The sequence below is a fragment of the Pseudorasbora parva genome, chromosome 19, assembly GCF_024679245.1.
Source record: "Pseudorasbora parva isolate DD20220531a chromosome 19, ASM2467924v1, whole genome shotgun sequence".
Classification (NCBI taxonomy): Eukaryota; Metazoa; Chordata; class Actinopteri; order Cypriniformes; family Gobionidae; genus Pseudorasbora; species Pseudorasbora parva.
Genome location: NC_090190.1, coordinates 11,006,606 through 11,020,087, shown reverse-complemented (window position 1 = coordinate 11,020,087; position 13,482 = coordinate 11,006,606). Strand labels below are relative to the sequence as shown.

General features: G+C 42.2%; 1 protein-coding gene across 1 annotated transcript in view; it reads left to right on the top strand.

Annotated features, from left to right (window-relative positions):
• The window catches only part of poc1bl (POC1 centriolar protein homolog B (Chlamydomonas), like), a 42,954-nt gene extending 29,572 nt beyond the window's left edge, over nt 1–13,382 (top strand). Inside the window, exons 10-11 of the mRNA XM_067425005.1 lie at nt 8,741–8,893; nt 9,046–13,382. Of these exons, the coding sequence (XP_067281106.1) occupies nt 8,741–8,893; nt 9,046–9,174 (282 nt within the window). The 3' untranslated portion in view covers nt 9,175–13,382. The remainder of the gene's footprint in view (nt 1–8,740; nt 8,894–9,045) is intronic.
• Nucleotides 13,383–13,482: the final 100 nt, after the last annotated feature.

Genomic DNA, 13,482 nt, shown 5'->3' with positions numbered 1-13,482 from the left:
TGTGAGAACTACCCCCGATCCAAGACCCAGCAGTGGCAACCAATATGGCCTTCCATCGCAACCAACAGTCCAGCGGGTACCCTCAGTCTTACAGGATGGTCCAAGTGGCGGGCACTCAGCATCAGCAGTAGCATCGCCAGGGGAAAGCCAAAGCCAGAGACACCTGAGAATGGAGAGGGAGCCCCATCTGCAGCGTCTGAGTGAGTCGGATGATGTAGAGCATTATTTAGCTACATTTGAAAGAATAGCTGTGGCGTGTCGGTGGCCGACAACCGACTGGGCAGTTAGGTTGGTGCCCCTCCTGACGGGCAAAGCGAGGGCCGCATATGTGCATATGGACATGGTAGACTCTCTTGAGTACGAAAAGGTCAAGGCAGCCATTCTTGCAAAGTATGATATAAATTCAGAGACTTATCGCCTTCAGTTCCGAGCTACAGAAGTAAGGGAGGATGAAACCCCAAAAGAGTTGTATGCCAGACTTAAAGAACACTATTCTAAATGGGTGCAGCCACAGCATCACACTAAGGAGGAGATTGGAGAGATCATTGTTCTGGAGCAGTTTCTGCGCATGCTGGCACCTGATCTCCAAGTCTGGATAAAGGAGCGGGATCCTGGCTCGGCTGCGCAAGCGGCAAGTTTAGCAGACACCTTTGTGGCAGCGCGACGCAAGACTCAGCCATGGACATTCAAGCGGTGGAAGGGAAGCAAAGATTCAACCAAGCTCCAGCCTGCCTTTCCGACTGCAGTCAGGACCATCAATGAGGGTAAGTCTGTGAGTGATAAGGTTGGTTCTTTCAAACAAAGCCCTGGGTTTAAGGTTGGGGTGCGTAGGAGTCTTATATGTTATCAGTGTGGACAGGAAGGCCACAAACAGTCAAGATGTCCTAGTAATGCTCCTACTCAGGCCAATGTTTGTACTGTTCCAAGACCTAGCTGTTTAGCAGCTCGAGTAGTGTTGCCTTATGTGGAGGTAGTCCTTAATGGGCAAAAGGTTAGGGCACTGGTAGACACAGGAAGTATGCAATCACTGGTGCATTCTGACTTGGTACCTGTTGAGGCCAGGAATTATACCTCCTCCGCACAGATTTGTTGTGTTCACGGCGAAGAGAGGCAGTACCCTACAGCAAGTGTCCAAGTAAATATACAGGGGCAGGCTTACTGGTTAGAGGTAGGTGTAGTGGATGGGTTGCCTTATCCAATGATTTTAGGTCGAGACTTGCCTGTTTTGGTAGACTTGCTTGGGAATAGCACTGACGGCAGTAATAAGGAATGTAGTGTAGCTCTGACCCGGGCTCAAGCTCAGAAATCAAATGCAGATGTTCAGGCCCTTAGTCTGTTACCTTATTTTAGAGCAGAGTTGGAAGTTCAGCCAGGTAAATCTAGGAAATCGAAAAGGCAAAAGAGACGAGAGAAGCTCAGTTTTGCAGGGACACCGTGTGAGGAACCTTGGTTAGAACAGGGTCTAGTCCCAATGGATATCCCGCAGGGGATTGGGTTGATGCAGCAAGAGGATTCAGTGATTGGTCCCCTTTATAGGCAGGTTCAAGAAGTACAAGATGATAGTTCAGGGAGTCTGATGTGTATTAAAGAGGGCGTGCTGTATAAGGGGAAGGGAATAGATGCTCGCATTGTGGTCCCTCAGAAGGCGAAGGATATTGTGTTTGAATTGGGCCATTCCATCCCCTGGGCCGGCCATTTAGGGAGGCAGAAGACGTCAGCTCGAATTAGCTGTCATTTTTTTTGGCCAAATATGAATAAAGAGGTGGCAGAGTTTTGTAGAACTTGTCCTCAGTGCCAGAAGATTGCCAGTAGAGGTCCTCCCAGAGCTCCGTTAGAGCCCCTGCCTGTAATTGGGGTTCCCTTTGAACAGTTAGGGATGGATGTGGTAGGGCCATTAGAACGAAGTAAAGCAGGAAATCGCTTTATGCTGGTAATCACCGATTACGCAACAAGGTACCCGGAGGTTTTCCCCCTCAAGTCAGTCAAGGCTAGGACGGTGGCCATTTGCCTTATGCAGTTGTTTTCGCGGGTGGGTTTTCCCAAAACGATATTGACAGATCAAGGCTCAAACTTCATGTCCAAGCTTCTTCGACAAGCATACAGTCTGCTAGGTATTAAGGGTATAAGAACCACACCTTATCACCCGCAGACTGATGGTCTGACGGAAAGATTTAATCAAACATTAAAACAAATGCTGAGAAAATATGTGAGTGAATCTGGAGGTGACTGGGATCAGTGGATTCCGTACTTATTATTTGCCTACAGGGAGGTTCCTCAGTCGTCTACTGGCTTCTCACCTTTTGAGTTGCTATATGGCCGCGAGGTGCGAGGCCCTTTGTCCCTACTGAAGGAGAGCTGGATGGGTGGCCAGGAGGCCCCCGTAACGCAACATGTACTTTCTTATGTTCTCCAGATGCGGGAGAAATTGAAGAGCATGACTCAGCTTGCCCAGTCAAACTTGGTCCAAGCACAGCAACGTCAGCGGCAGTATTATGATCAAAAGGCTAAGGTCAGAAGTTTTGAGGCTGGAGAAAGGGTGTTGGTGATGCTACCCAGTGATAGTAGCAAGCTGCTTGCTAAATGGCAGGGACCTTGTGAAGTACTCCGTAAGCTGGGACCTACTACGTATGAAGTTGCCAATTCAGGAAAGCGGCGCTCAAGTCGGGTATTGCATGTTAATTTGCTTAAGAAATGGCATGAGAGATTGCCCCAAGTGGCTGAGGTGTGTATGATCCGGCAGGTAGTGGATGAAGATGAAGTGGAGGAGCAATACCTACCATTGCCTTCAGCAAACAACATGGACTTCAATCATCTCTCACCCCCTCAACAGTTACAGCTTCAAAGGATTTGCGGCATAGGGGTGTGCCAGGAGGAACCGGGGCGCACCACTCTGATTCATCATAACATCACCTTGCATGAGGGAGCTGCGACCCGACGTAAGAGCTACCGTATTCCGGAACGTCTCTTACCAGCTTTGAAGGAGGAGGTGAATCAAATGCTGAGTATGGGTATCATTGAGCCATCTAGAAGTGAGTGGTGTAGCCCAGTGGTCTTGGTACCTAAAAAAGATGGGAGTCTACGCTTTTGTGTGGACTTCAGATATCTGAATTCGGTGTCTAAATTTGACTCTTATCCTACCCCACGAATTGACGACTTGATCGACCAGCTTGGAAGGGCTAGGTGGTTGACCACACTTGATTTATGTAAAGGCTACTGGCAAGTCCCATTGAGTGATAATGCGAAGGAGCTGACAGCCTTTAAGACCCCCTGGGGACTCTTCCATTTCTGCACTATGCCCTTTGGCCTGCATGGGGCGCCAGCGACATTTCAAAGATTAATGGACCAGGTACTGGTTGGGCTGGAAGAATACGCAGCCGCGTATTTAGATGACGTCGTAATTTTTAGTTCATCGTGGGAGGAACATCTTGAGCATCTGGAAGAGGTGTTTAGGCGAATTCAATCAGCTGGTCTTACGATCAATCCCCGCAAATGTGCCATAGCCAAGAAGGAGACCGAATACTTGGGGTATGTGATCGGTGGTGGGGTAATTCGGCCCCAAATTAAAAAGATACGGGCAATTCAAGACTGTCCCCTTCCTCAAACAAAAACCCAAGTGAGAGCGTTCCTAGGTATGGCTGGGTGGTATAGACGATTTGTGCCTGATTTTTCTGTTCGAGCAGCAGCTTTGACGGACTTGACCCGGAAGAACTGCCCTGTCCAAATTCAGTGGACGGAGATGGCTCAGAATGCCTTTCAGGACATCAAGGAGGCGCTATGTAATGATCCTGTGTTGTCTTGTCCCAATTTTAAAAAACTCTTTGTTTTACAGACTGACGCTTCTAATACAGGCATAGGAGCAGTGCTGTTACAAGGGGAACTGGGCAATAGGCATCCGGTGGCCTATATAAGTCGGAAACTGTATCCCAGGGAGGTGAAATATTCTACAGTTGAGAAGGAGTGCTTGGCTGTCAAATGGGCCCTGGACACGTTCAGGTACTACCTTCTAGGCCGAGAGTTCCTCCTGGAAACGGATCACCGACCACTGCAATGGATGGATCGCATGAGAGACTCGAATGCACGAATTACTCGATGGTACTTGTCAATGCAACCATATCGGTTTAAAGTCCAGCATGTGCCAGGGAAGAGCAATGCTACGGCAGACTTTCTTTCTCGCCTCCCGGCTTGAAAATGGGTGTGGGGGAGTGTGACGGTCACGGAAGGACCGCATCGCTAATATGGACTGAAAATGTGGAAATGAACTCTCTCTCTCACGTGCACACACACACACGCACACACACAGAGATTGTTTATTGATATGAGTTTATTATGATTGCCTAGTATTGGAAGGCGCGAATGAAATACCTGTGATTGTGCGATATGTGTCCCATGATTTTAGAGTTCCGGTAGGGAAACAGTGGCGGGAATCTTCGGTTCCGCTTATGTGGGGACTGTACCATTTAATCATTGAGCGTGGGGGTTTCGGGGACAACGCGGCCGAGTTGTTTCTGTTAGTATTTCCTGTTCAATGTATGTGAAATGACATGTGAGGTAACATAAGAGAAGATGTATTGATTTTTCATGCTTTGTCAACCTGTTTCTCCTGGAATCTATATTTATGGGAAAATGTGTAAAGTGTTGTATGTGAGTTCGTCCCTCCCCATGGGGTAATGGTGCTGGCCGCCAGTATAAATGTGTGTATTTGTTTGAATGGCGTTTAGTCTGTGCAGGGGCTGCAGTGGAGAGTGTGGCTTGAGGGCTGCAGGTATTTTCTATGTTTTCTTTGTTTTTCGTTTCTTTTGTATTCTTTGAGGAACTTAATTTTGGAAAGTATTATATTTTGTACTCTTTGTTTTGGATTCTAATTTTGATTTATTTGAATGCTTATTTTTCCAGTTTATTTCTTATTTTCTGGTAATGATATTTTGGGGGTTGGGTTATTTCTATTTTGATGTCTAAATAAATATTCATTTGATACTTTAAACTTCCTGTAGTCACTCTGCCTCTGTTTAATTTGGCCAAACCATTCCTTTTTGGTTGCCCATGGTGGGTGACCGTTACAATGTGCCTCCAAAAAGAATCAAACGGTTATTGAATCAGTGAATTGATCAATGATTCGGGTCGCCAATGTCACGTGATTTCAGCAGTTTGGCAGTTTGACGTGAACCGCACTGTTGAAATCACGTGACATTGGCAACCCGAATAAACCTAAAGACTCTTTGGCAATATGATGGATGTAATACTACTTTATAGGTACTCTAGATTAACATGAGACTGAAACTGTGTGTTACCCCCCTTTAAATGACTTTTCACAATGACCGCAGTTAAAAAGGCTCCTCACACTGACACCTCTTCCTCCATGCTTCACTCTGCTAGAGATGCATTTATTATATTTATCAGAGACACTGCTCTAGAGCATCACCATGCAACTCATGTTTTACTGTGATTTATCATTCCACACACAACTCCCATATTCAGAAAAGAACTTAATTCTGTTTTTGATGTTTTTTCTGAGACAGCAATGGGTTTTTAAGAAGTGCATTTGATAAAATTGAATTTGGACCTCTGAGTCGGTTCGTTTGGTTAGTTTGGTCCGGACCAAAAAACAAAAACAAACATAATAGTCCTGGTCCGCTTAGCGTTCACACGGGCATTTTTAACAGCGAACCTAAAGTTACCGAACCAAAGGCACAGGGAGACGCTCACAACCTGATTGGTCGGCTTATATGACGTAGGAGCTCGCTTACCGAACATTCAAAACAATGCTGTGTGCGGATTACACGTGCGCAGAGGTGGGTAGAGTAGCCAAAATCTTTACTCAAGTAAAAGTACAAGTACTTACGGAAATATTTACTCAAGTAAAAGTAAAAGTAACAATCGTAATAGTTACTTGAGTAAGAGTAAAAAAGTATTAGATGAAAAAACTACTCAAGTACTTAGTTACAAGTTACTTTCGATCTGATTGATAAGCTCCAAAAACCCTGAATTTCAGACTACTTAGAGAGCTTTCACACACCTCCATATATATATATATATATATATATATATATATATATATATATATATATATATATATATAATGTGTGTGTGTGTGTGTTTAATTGTTAAACAGTGTAAATTAATGGTGTGCTGGGCTAACCACAGCACTTTTTAAAACATACTTTGTTCTTATATTTTTATAAGTATATGCATTTTTAAAAATACAGTCCCATTTTTAAATGTATATATACACTGCAGACTGTTGTCTGTCCGGATATGTGTATAAATGCAAGATGTCACATTAGGCTATTCAATTTGTTTCGTTTTTAGCCTGATCTCATAAGTACCTATGGCAACGTTTATGCAAACCACAAAATATGTACCAATACGTACATATTGCGACAGTTTCAAAGTGAAATGTCCACTGGGTGGCGCTAAAAGCTTATTTTTTTCCAGAACAGATTTGCGTGAATCTGACATGTTTTGTTACGTTGTGTTTTTAACGTACACCCACACTAAACCTACCCGAAAGTGTTAACAAAAGCAAATGTGACAAAAATAAGATTGTGTCCATGTATTTTTAGCTTGATTTTAGAACTCGTCGTTGAGCTCTTATCATGACTCGTTCGTCATGAGGTTCGCTCTCAAGCTTTTCGCATTGCAAATACAAATCTGTATCAGCTGAGCTATCGAGCAAATCTGGTGAATCAGAAAAGCAGAACATGGAGCTGTGACGCAAAATTCAAAATGTTTTAGTTTACAAACCATAGACTAAAAAAATGCAGTTTTTCTGCCTATATTGTTCATTTCTGTTGGAATTCCTGCAGTGTGTATTGGTATGTATTTTGTGGTTCGCAAAAACATTGCCACAGGTACATTTTGCCAATGAGGTTGCTCGTTTTATGAGAAAGAAAAAAAAAGATATGTAAATGTGCAGATGTGAACGTTTGTTTGTGGACGTGTGTTCGGAGGACTCAAACGATTGTCAATGCTTGCAAAAGAGCGCATGTGAGGAAAACACTCGGACAGTGTGAGAAATAGTTTTACAATAAAGGAAAAGTGCCCATAGTTACCAAATTACCATTAATAGTGTTCAAATATAGGCATTATTGTTACACTTACCGCTGTTGGAGCTGGAATTATTGTATGCTGAGATGTCAGTTCATATTGGTGCACACAGCATGCATTAAATTATGAAACTGTTCTTTTTGACATCTTGGACTGAAAACAGGCTCAACTTGAGGCCTTGTACGGGTGATCTGCCGTAGCCCACACACATCTCCCTCTGCTTCGGCCATCATCTTCTGACTAAACGCGCGCTAATTTTATGCAGGGGATGCGTTCACCTCTCGTGAAGCAGCCTCTCCAACGTTTCGCGAGACTTGCGAACAAGTCATAACTTATTTTAAAATATATAATTAATTATCACCATTGACAGTAGCGGAGGAACGCCACCGAATGTAACGAAGTAAAAGTACAGTTTTTTCACAAGAAATGTACTTGAGTAAAAGTAAAAGTACCCATTTTTAAATATACTCTAAAAGTACAAGTTACCCAAAAAATGTACTCAAGTAAATGTAACGAAGTAAATGTAATTCGTTACTACCCACCTCTGCACGTGCGGGCATTTTATGCGTGTACATATGGCATTATTTTTTACCAGAGAACTCATGAAGAGCTCATGAAATGTTCACAACATTCAAAACAACGCTGTGTGCTGGATTAAACGCGATCATTTTATGCGTGTACACATGGCATTATTTTTTTACCAGAGAACTCATGAAGAGCTCATGAAATGTTCAAAACAACGCTGTGTGCTGGATTAAACGCGATCATTTTATGCGTGTACATGTGGCATTATTTTTACCCGCTGAGAACTCATGAAGAGCTCATAAAATGTTCAAAACATTCAAAACAGCAGCAGGATTTCCTCCGTTGTGCAGAAAAGAGACGGCCGTTCTGTCGTCTGTACCTGCTAATAATGGGCAACACAGGAACTTTGATGAGAAGAACCAGTTATGCTTTTTGTGTGTTTTTTCTAGCATTTTCGAAACATGCTCGTCAGACCAAATATTGATGAGGCTCTTCCTCGTTGCTCTACGTTTGCCCTCTAACGTTAAAGTTACTCATTTTGGATAACGTACACCGATCTTTCCGCGTCGTCAAATCAGCTGCATTATGCGTGGCATCTTGTGACATTATACGTCCGGTTTTTGGTCCGTTTACATGTCTTTGGTCCGTGTTGCGTTCATATATCAATCGAACCGCACCAGAGTTCGTTTGGAAGCGTACCGAGACCCATCTTTTTAGCGGTCTCTGTCCGCTTGTTTGGTGCGCACCAGGGTTCGGATGGCAGCGTTCACATATGTTCAAATGAACCGCACTAACTGAGCAACCGCACCAGGGTTCGTTTTAATCGAACCAAACATGACAAGTGTGAACGCACCCTTAAATGAATCCCTCTTGATGGAAATAAATGTAAATTCCATCAAGAGGTGCATCAGTTTTTGGTCAAGATCTTGTATTGACAATGCAAGAGTCAAACACTCAAGTCTCCTCCAGCACATCCCAAAGACTCTCAATAAATTTAAGGTTTGGATTCAGAGGTGCCAATTCATGTGTGAAAATGTATTAACGTTGGCTCTTTGGACTCATTAATTTTTTTTTTAACTTACCAACTCTAACCCTTTCACCAACATGAAAACTCACAAGATATGTTCCGAATTACTTTTCAAATCAAATGTAATTTTTCTCTCTCTCTTAGTATTTCGAGTACACATCTCAAAAGGAGATTCGGTTCAACTCTGTGACTGAGCTGTGTGCTGAAGTTCAGGATGGAATGACACACATAGGGATGAAGCATTGTCCACAAGACGGTGCTCCCAGACCTCCCGGCATAATTTGGGAGTTCAGAGACGTGAGTGTGTTCGCTTGTAGTTCAGTTTATGAGAAAACAGGAGATAAGAAAAAACCCTTGTTTGGCATGTTATTGTACTGTATATCAGATGTGCCTTCCTGTTGCCTTTCCATGCCTAAAACGAATATTGTCTGGCAATGTTGTCTTTTCAGGATGGCAGCATATATAACCCTCATTCAAACATGTGTATCACATCCTACCGCACAGAAAATGGCCGTACTGATATCCAGATGAGAAGTTGCTCTCCAGGAGACAAACACCAGCGCTGGAACTTCGAGTGACTTTAAACCTCCTGTGAACTTAAATGTAAGTGCAATTATCAAAAGGAACGTCCCTTCCAGGTTGGCATTAAAAAAGGAACAAAGAACAGGCATAAAAATGGGACCTATCTTCCACGTAGTGCCTTTGCGAACCAAAGTGGACATATCTGTAGTGCCAATTCTTGCGTTTCCTTGTTAGAGACGTTCAGTGACTATTACAAGTCTGAAGTGCATATTAAAACTGTTAATAACACATTGTAGCAAATTCAACCACCCAACGTAGCTTTGTGTTGGAGCAGCATTTTTGTTTACATTGATGCACTATATGCTTTTAGTGAATCATTTTTAGACTCAGCAGTAGCTAATCTTTACAACTACTGCACAGATTTTATTTAAATATACCAGAAGTGACTTATTTGAAGATGTTGTGAATGGGTTTGTCTTGATTGTTGTCTATTTGGTTTCCTAAGATGTTTTTTGTGTCATTTTGAGACTGTTTTTCTTTTCTTATCTTTTTTTATATTGCCAGGGTATTTAGGGTCTTTTCACCTTATTTTGTGCAAGCTACATGGAGGATTTTGGCACATTGGTGTAGATTTAAAACCAGCATTTAAAGTCTCACTGAAACTAACGTCAGAGTTCAAATAGCTTCATACGTACACTCCATTTTGAAGTAGATTACAGGAACTGCACTTCAGAGTTAGGGACAAAATATAAAGCAATTGTGGACCAAACATTTTTTCATTGTCCAAAACCGATTTTACCTTGCATTTAAGAACCAAGTTTTCTGCTGTATGCAAGTATCCACTTTATCTGTTAATTGTTTTCCTAGAAAAATGTATAGTAGGGGTGTAATAGTACACAGAAGTCACGGTTCGGAACATAACTCGATTTTGGGGTCACAGTTCAAAATGAGTTCGGTACAATAGAAAAAAATGGTCACACTTTATTTTAGGGTCCTATTCTCACTATTAGGTAAGTATTAACTATGGCTTTTGCCCTAATAAACCCCTAATTACTACTTATTAATAGTTAGTAAGGTTGTAGGTATTGGGTAGGATTAGGGATGTAGGATATGGTCATGCAGAATAAGGCATTAATATGTGCTTTATAAACAGCCAATATCCTACTGATATGCATGCTAATAAGCAACTATTTAATAGTGAGAATTGGACCCTAAGCTACAGGGTGTACTCACACTAGGCATGGTTGCTTTGTACCTTGCCTGAGCGCGAATGTCCCCCCTACCCACTCCCTCACTGGCCTGCACTCACACTTGCACTTAACGTTCTGGGCCGGAGCCAAGTGGCAACCTCCCCCAGTTTCTGTTGAAGCCAATATAGAAGTAACTTAAACTACAATTCCTCGTCTGGCCACTAGGGACAGGCTCCAGAAGTGAGCAGAATCTAATTGAGCCCCATGTTAAAATTCCCAAATTTACAGCAGAAAAACACGGCCAGCTCGTCTCTACTTCATGCTTCAGAATGGCTCATCGAAATCCTATGAGTGATGTCACGGACACTACGTCCATATTTTTTTTACAGTCTATGGGCGAAGCACACTTGCGTCATTCACAATTCAACTTTTTGTTTTAAAGAAGACTGGAAGAAAAGCACTTTCGCTAATAGACTAATAGATTTATCATGTATGCCGTGCAGCGATTTCACTCGACGAATTATAAGATTATTACGGAGGCAGACGACTTTGATGGAGGAATTTGCTGCTTTAGTCACAAACTACAATTCATGTTCATCAATAAAGTGAGAACCAGGACCGTTAAAAAAGTTGTATTCAAGTTGTAACCAAGTTGTTAAGTCTTTCCGGGTCCAAACTACAAACAGTGCGAATATACACACAGTGTGGTGAAATATTACAAACAAAGTTAGAATCATAACCTTTTTCTCCATACCAATATTCCAGATGGTCAGACAGTGATTGATCTTTTATAAATCGTTAAAATATTAATGTCTGTAACACTGTGACCACAGAGACTGTTGTAGACTGTAAGTATTTAAAATGTGTAACTTTTTTAAATATTTGATGTTTATTATGAAAAAATAGCACTCATAAACGGGTATCGATGGGATTCTGAAGTGAAACGAGTTGGGGCTTAGGCGAACTGAGCTCGAGCCCAACCGAACCGCGCTCTGGCCCACCTCTTCCAAGCTGGCCAGGGCCAGCCAAACGCAGCGAAGCACTCACACTTGTCAAACAAACCGGGCTTTGGGGGTGAAACGCGCTTGGGCATGGTTCAGAGTGCCTAGTGTGAGTACACCCAAAGTTTTACCAGAAAAGGCAACAAATCCACAAGTCAATGCGCTGTTCTTCTTCTGCTCCTTTTCCTGTTGTAGTGGTTAACCATAGACTGTGAAAAAAGATGGATGACGCACCTTCAATCTCTTCCACTGTAGAATAGCCAGCAATGTCCCAATATGGCGCTGACATTTTGCGCTGATTCGGGACCATTTGCAGAAGTGAGCGTGAATTGGAGATTCACCCACACTTCCGCCGATTTATACAGTTCACTGCAGAACAACTCATTATGTCAGTGTGATATAAACAGTTATGGAAATGTAAAAATTAAAGTTGAAGTTCCAATCTCCTCCTGGAAATCCCCAGAAAAAGTCCTGAAAAGTGCCTCAATAACTACCCTGACGTGGTCTTACTCAATTCTAGTCAGAATATGTGATTATGGGGCGTGTTTCAACCGAACCAGGAAAGACCTCAATTGGATAGACCGACAACCAATCAGAGCAACAGAGCGACGCATTACGTTAGTTGTCAAATGTCAACAGAACTCAACTACACTGTGTTGCCAAGTCCACGTTTTTTTCTGTGGGTTGTTTTTGATGTCTGCTTGTTGAAGTGACTATGGATGCGAATTTTAGCAGGCAACCTTGCTAAAATAACACACATTTTACCCCCCAAAGCCTTTTTTTTTCCTCCGGAGAACCCCCGAGCTATTGTTTAGGGCTTGTAGTTGGCGTGTTTTGTTGTAAAAACTTGCCAACCCTGTCTGCACGCACACTGGAATAAACGATCTTTGCCGGTGTTGTAAAAAAAAAAAAAAAGATTTTAAGGATACACAGAGTACTTACTCAAGATGATCATCATTTCAGAGAGAAATAGTGAAGGTGAATGCATATACAAACAAGCTCTCCGTTTAGGATATAATCCAAGCTCCTTTGATGACGTGGATGATTATGTTACTGTTTATCATCTGTCCGTCATTGTCTAAAGCCCGCCCTGATGATTTCATTTGTCCAAACAGTTTCTGTTCAGGCATAATTACTCCTCTATGGATCAAGTCCAGACCGAACCGCCCGAGCTCAATTGTTGTGGGCGGGGCTAAGTACGGCTGGCATCCAGGCTACTCAATAACTGTTTTGCTCAAAGAAGCTGTCAATCACAGCTGTTAAACCATCATCACCCCCCCCCCCCCCCCCCGTTTTATAGCATCAAATAACTAACTAAAACCAAACTTATTTGAAAAAATACACTTGAACACACTTGAATCAGCATGATAAAAACGACCTAAAGTGAAAAACAATCTTTGATGAGAGGGCGGGGTTTAGGACCTATACAAGGACAAAATAGAAACTTTTTTTTCAGGACGTTAAACTATGTTTCATTACCGCGCGTGCCCCCTTCTGGATTGGAGTGTGGATAGCCTGTGACTGACTGTATTCGGCGTCTGACCGCATGCACCGAACCATGACGTCCGCACCGTGACGGTTCGGGAGCAATACATGTATCGTTACACCCCTAGTAGGTCATTTATTGACTTAACAAAAAGTGCCTCTTCAGCCTGGTTTCTTTCACAAAAGTACTCATTTATCTTCACAAATCAGAGAATTACAGTACATTACCATGATATTGGCCAAAGTAAAACATTCAAAACTCTGAGAATAAAGTATTATTTCTCAATATCAAGTTTCTCACAGTACTATCAGTAAATATCTTGAAAATGACTGTACATGAACACCTTTATTTTTGCACTAAAATGGATTTAAAATGGCAACATACTTTTTTAGGTCTCCTTTGTAATTGTCTGAATTGAATGGTTTAATAGGGATTGTGGGAAAGTTATCATGAAATTACTACTGATAAAGCACAGTTTATGGTGATTATGTGTTTCGCTTATCGACTGTAATGAAGTATTTTTGGAACATGGAAAAAAGTGCAAAGTATTTTTGTCTGAATAAATTGAATTCAAGTTTTAAATGTTACATTTTTTGTGGTGGTCTATTTATTTTAAAAGTGTGACTTTTCCTTGCCTTTCTGTTGCTGTGTCATCTAGTGGTGGGGATATGTGCTTTGGGATTAGAT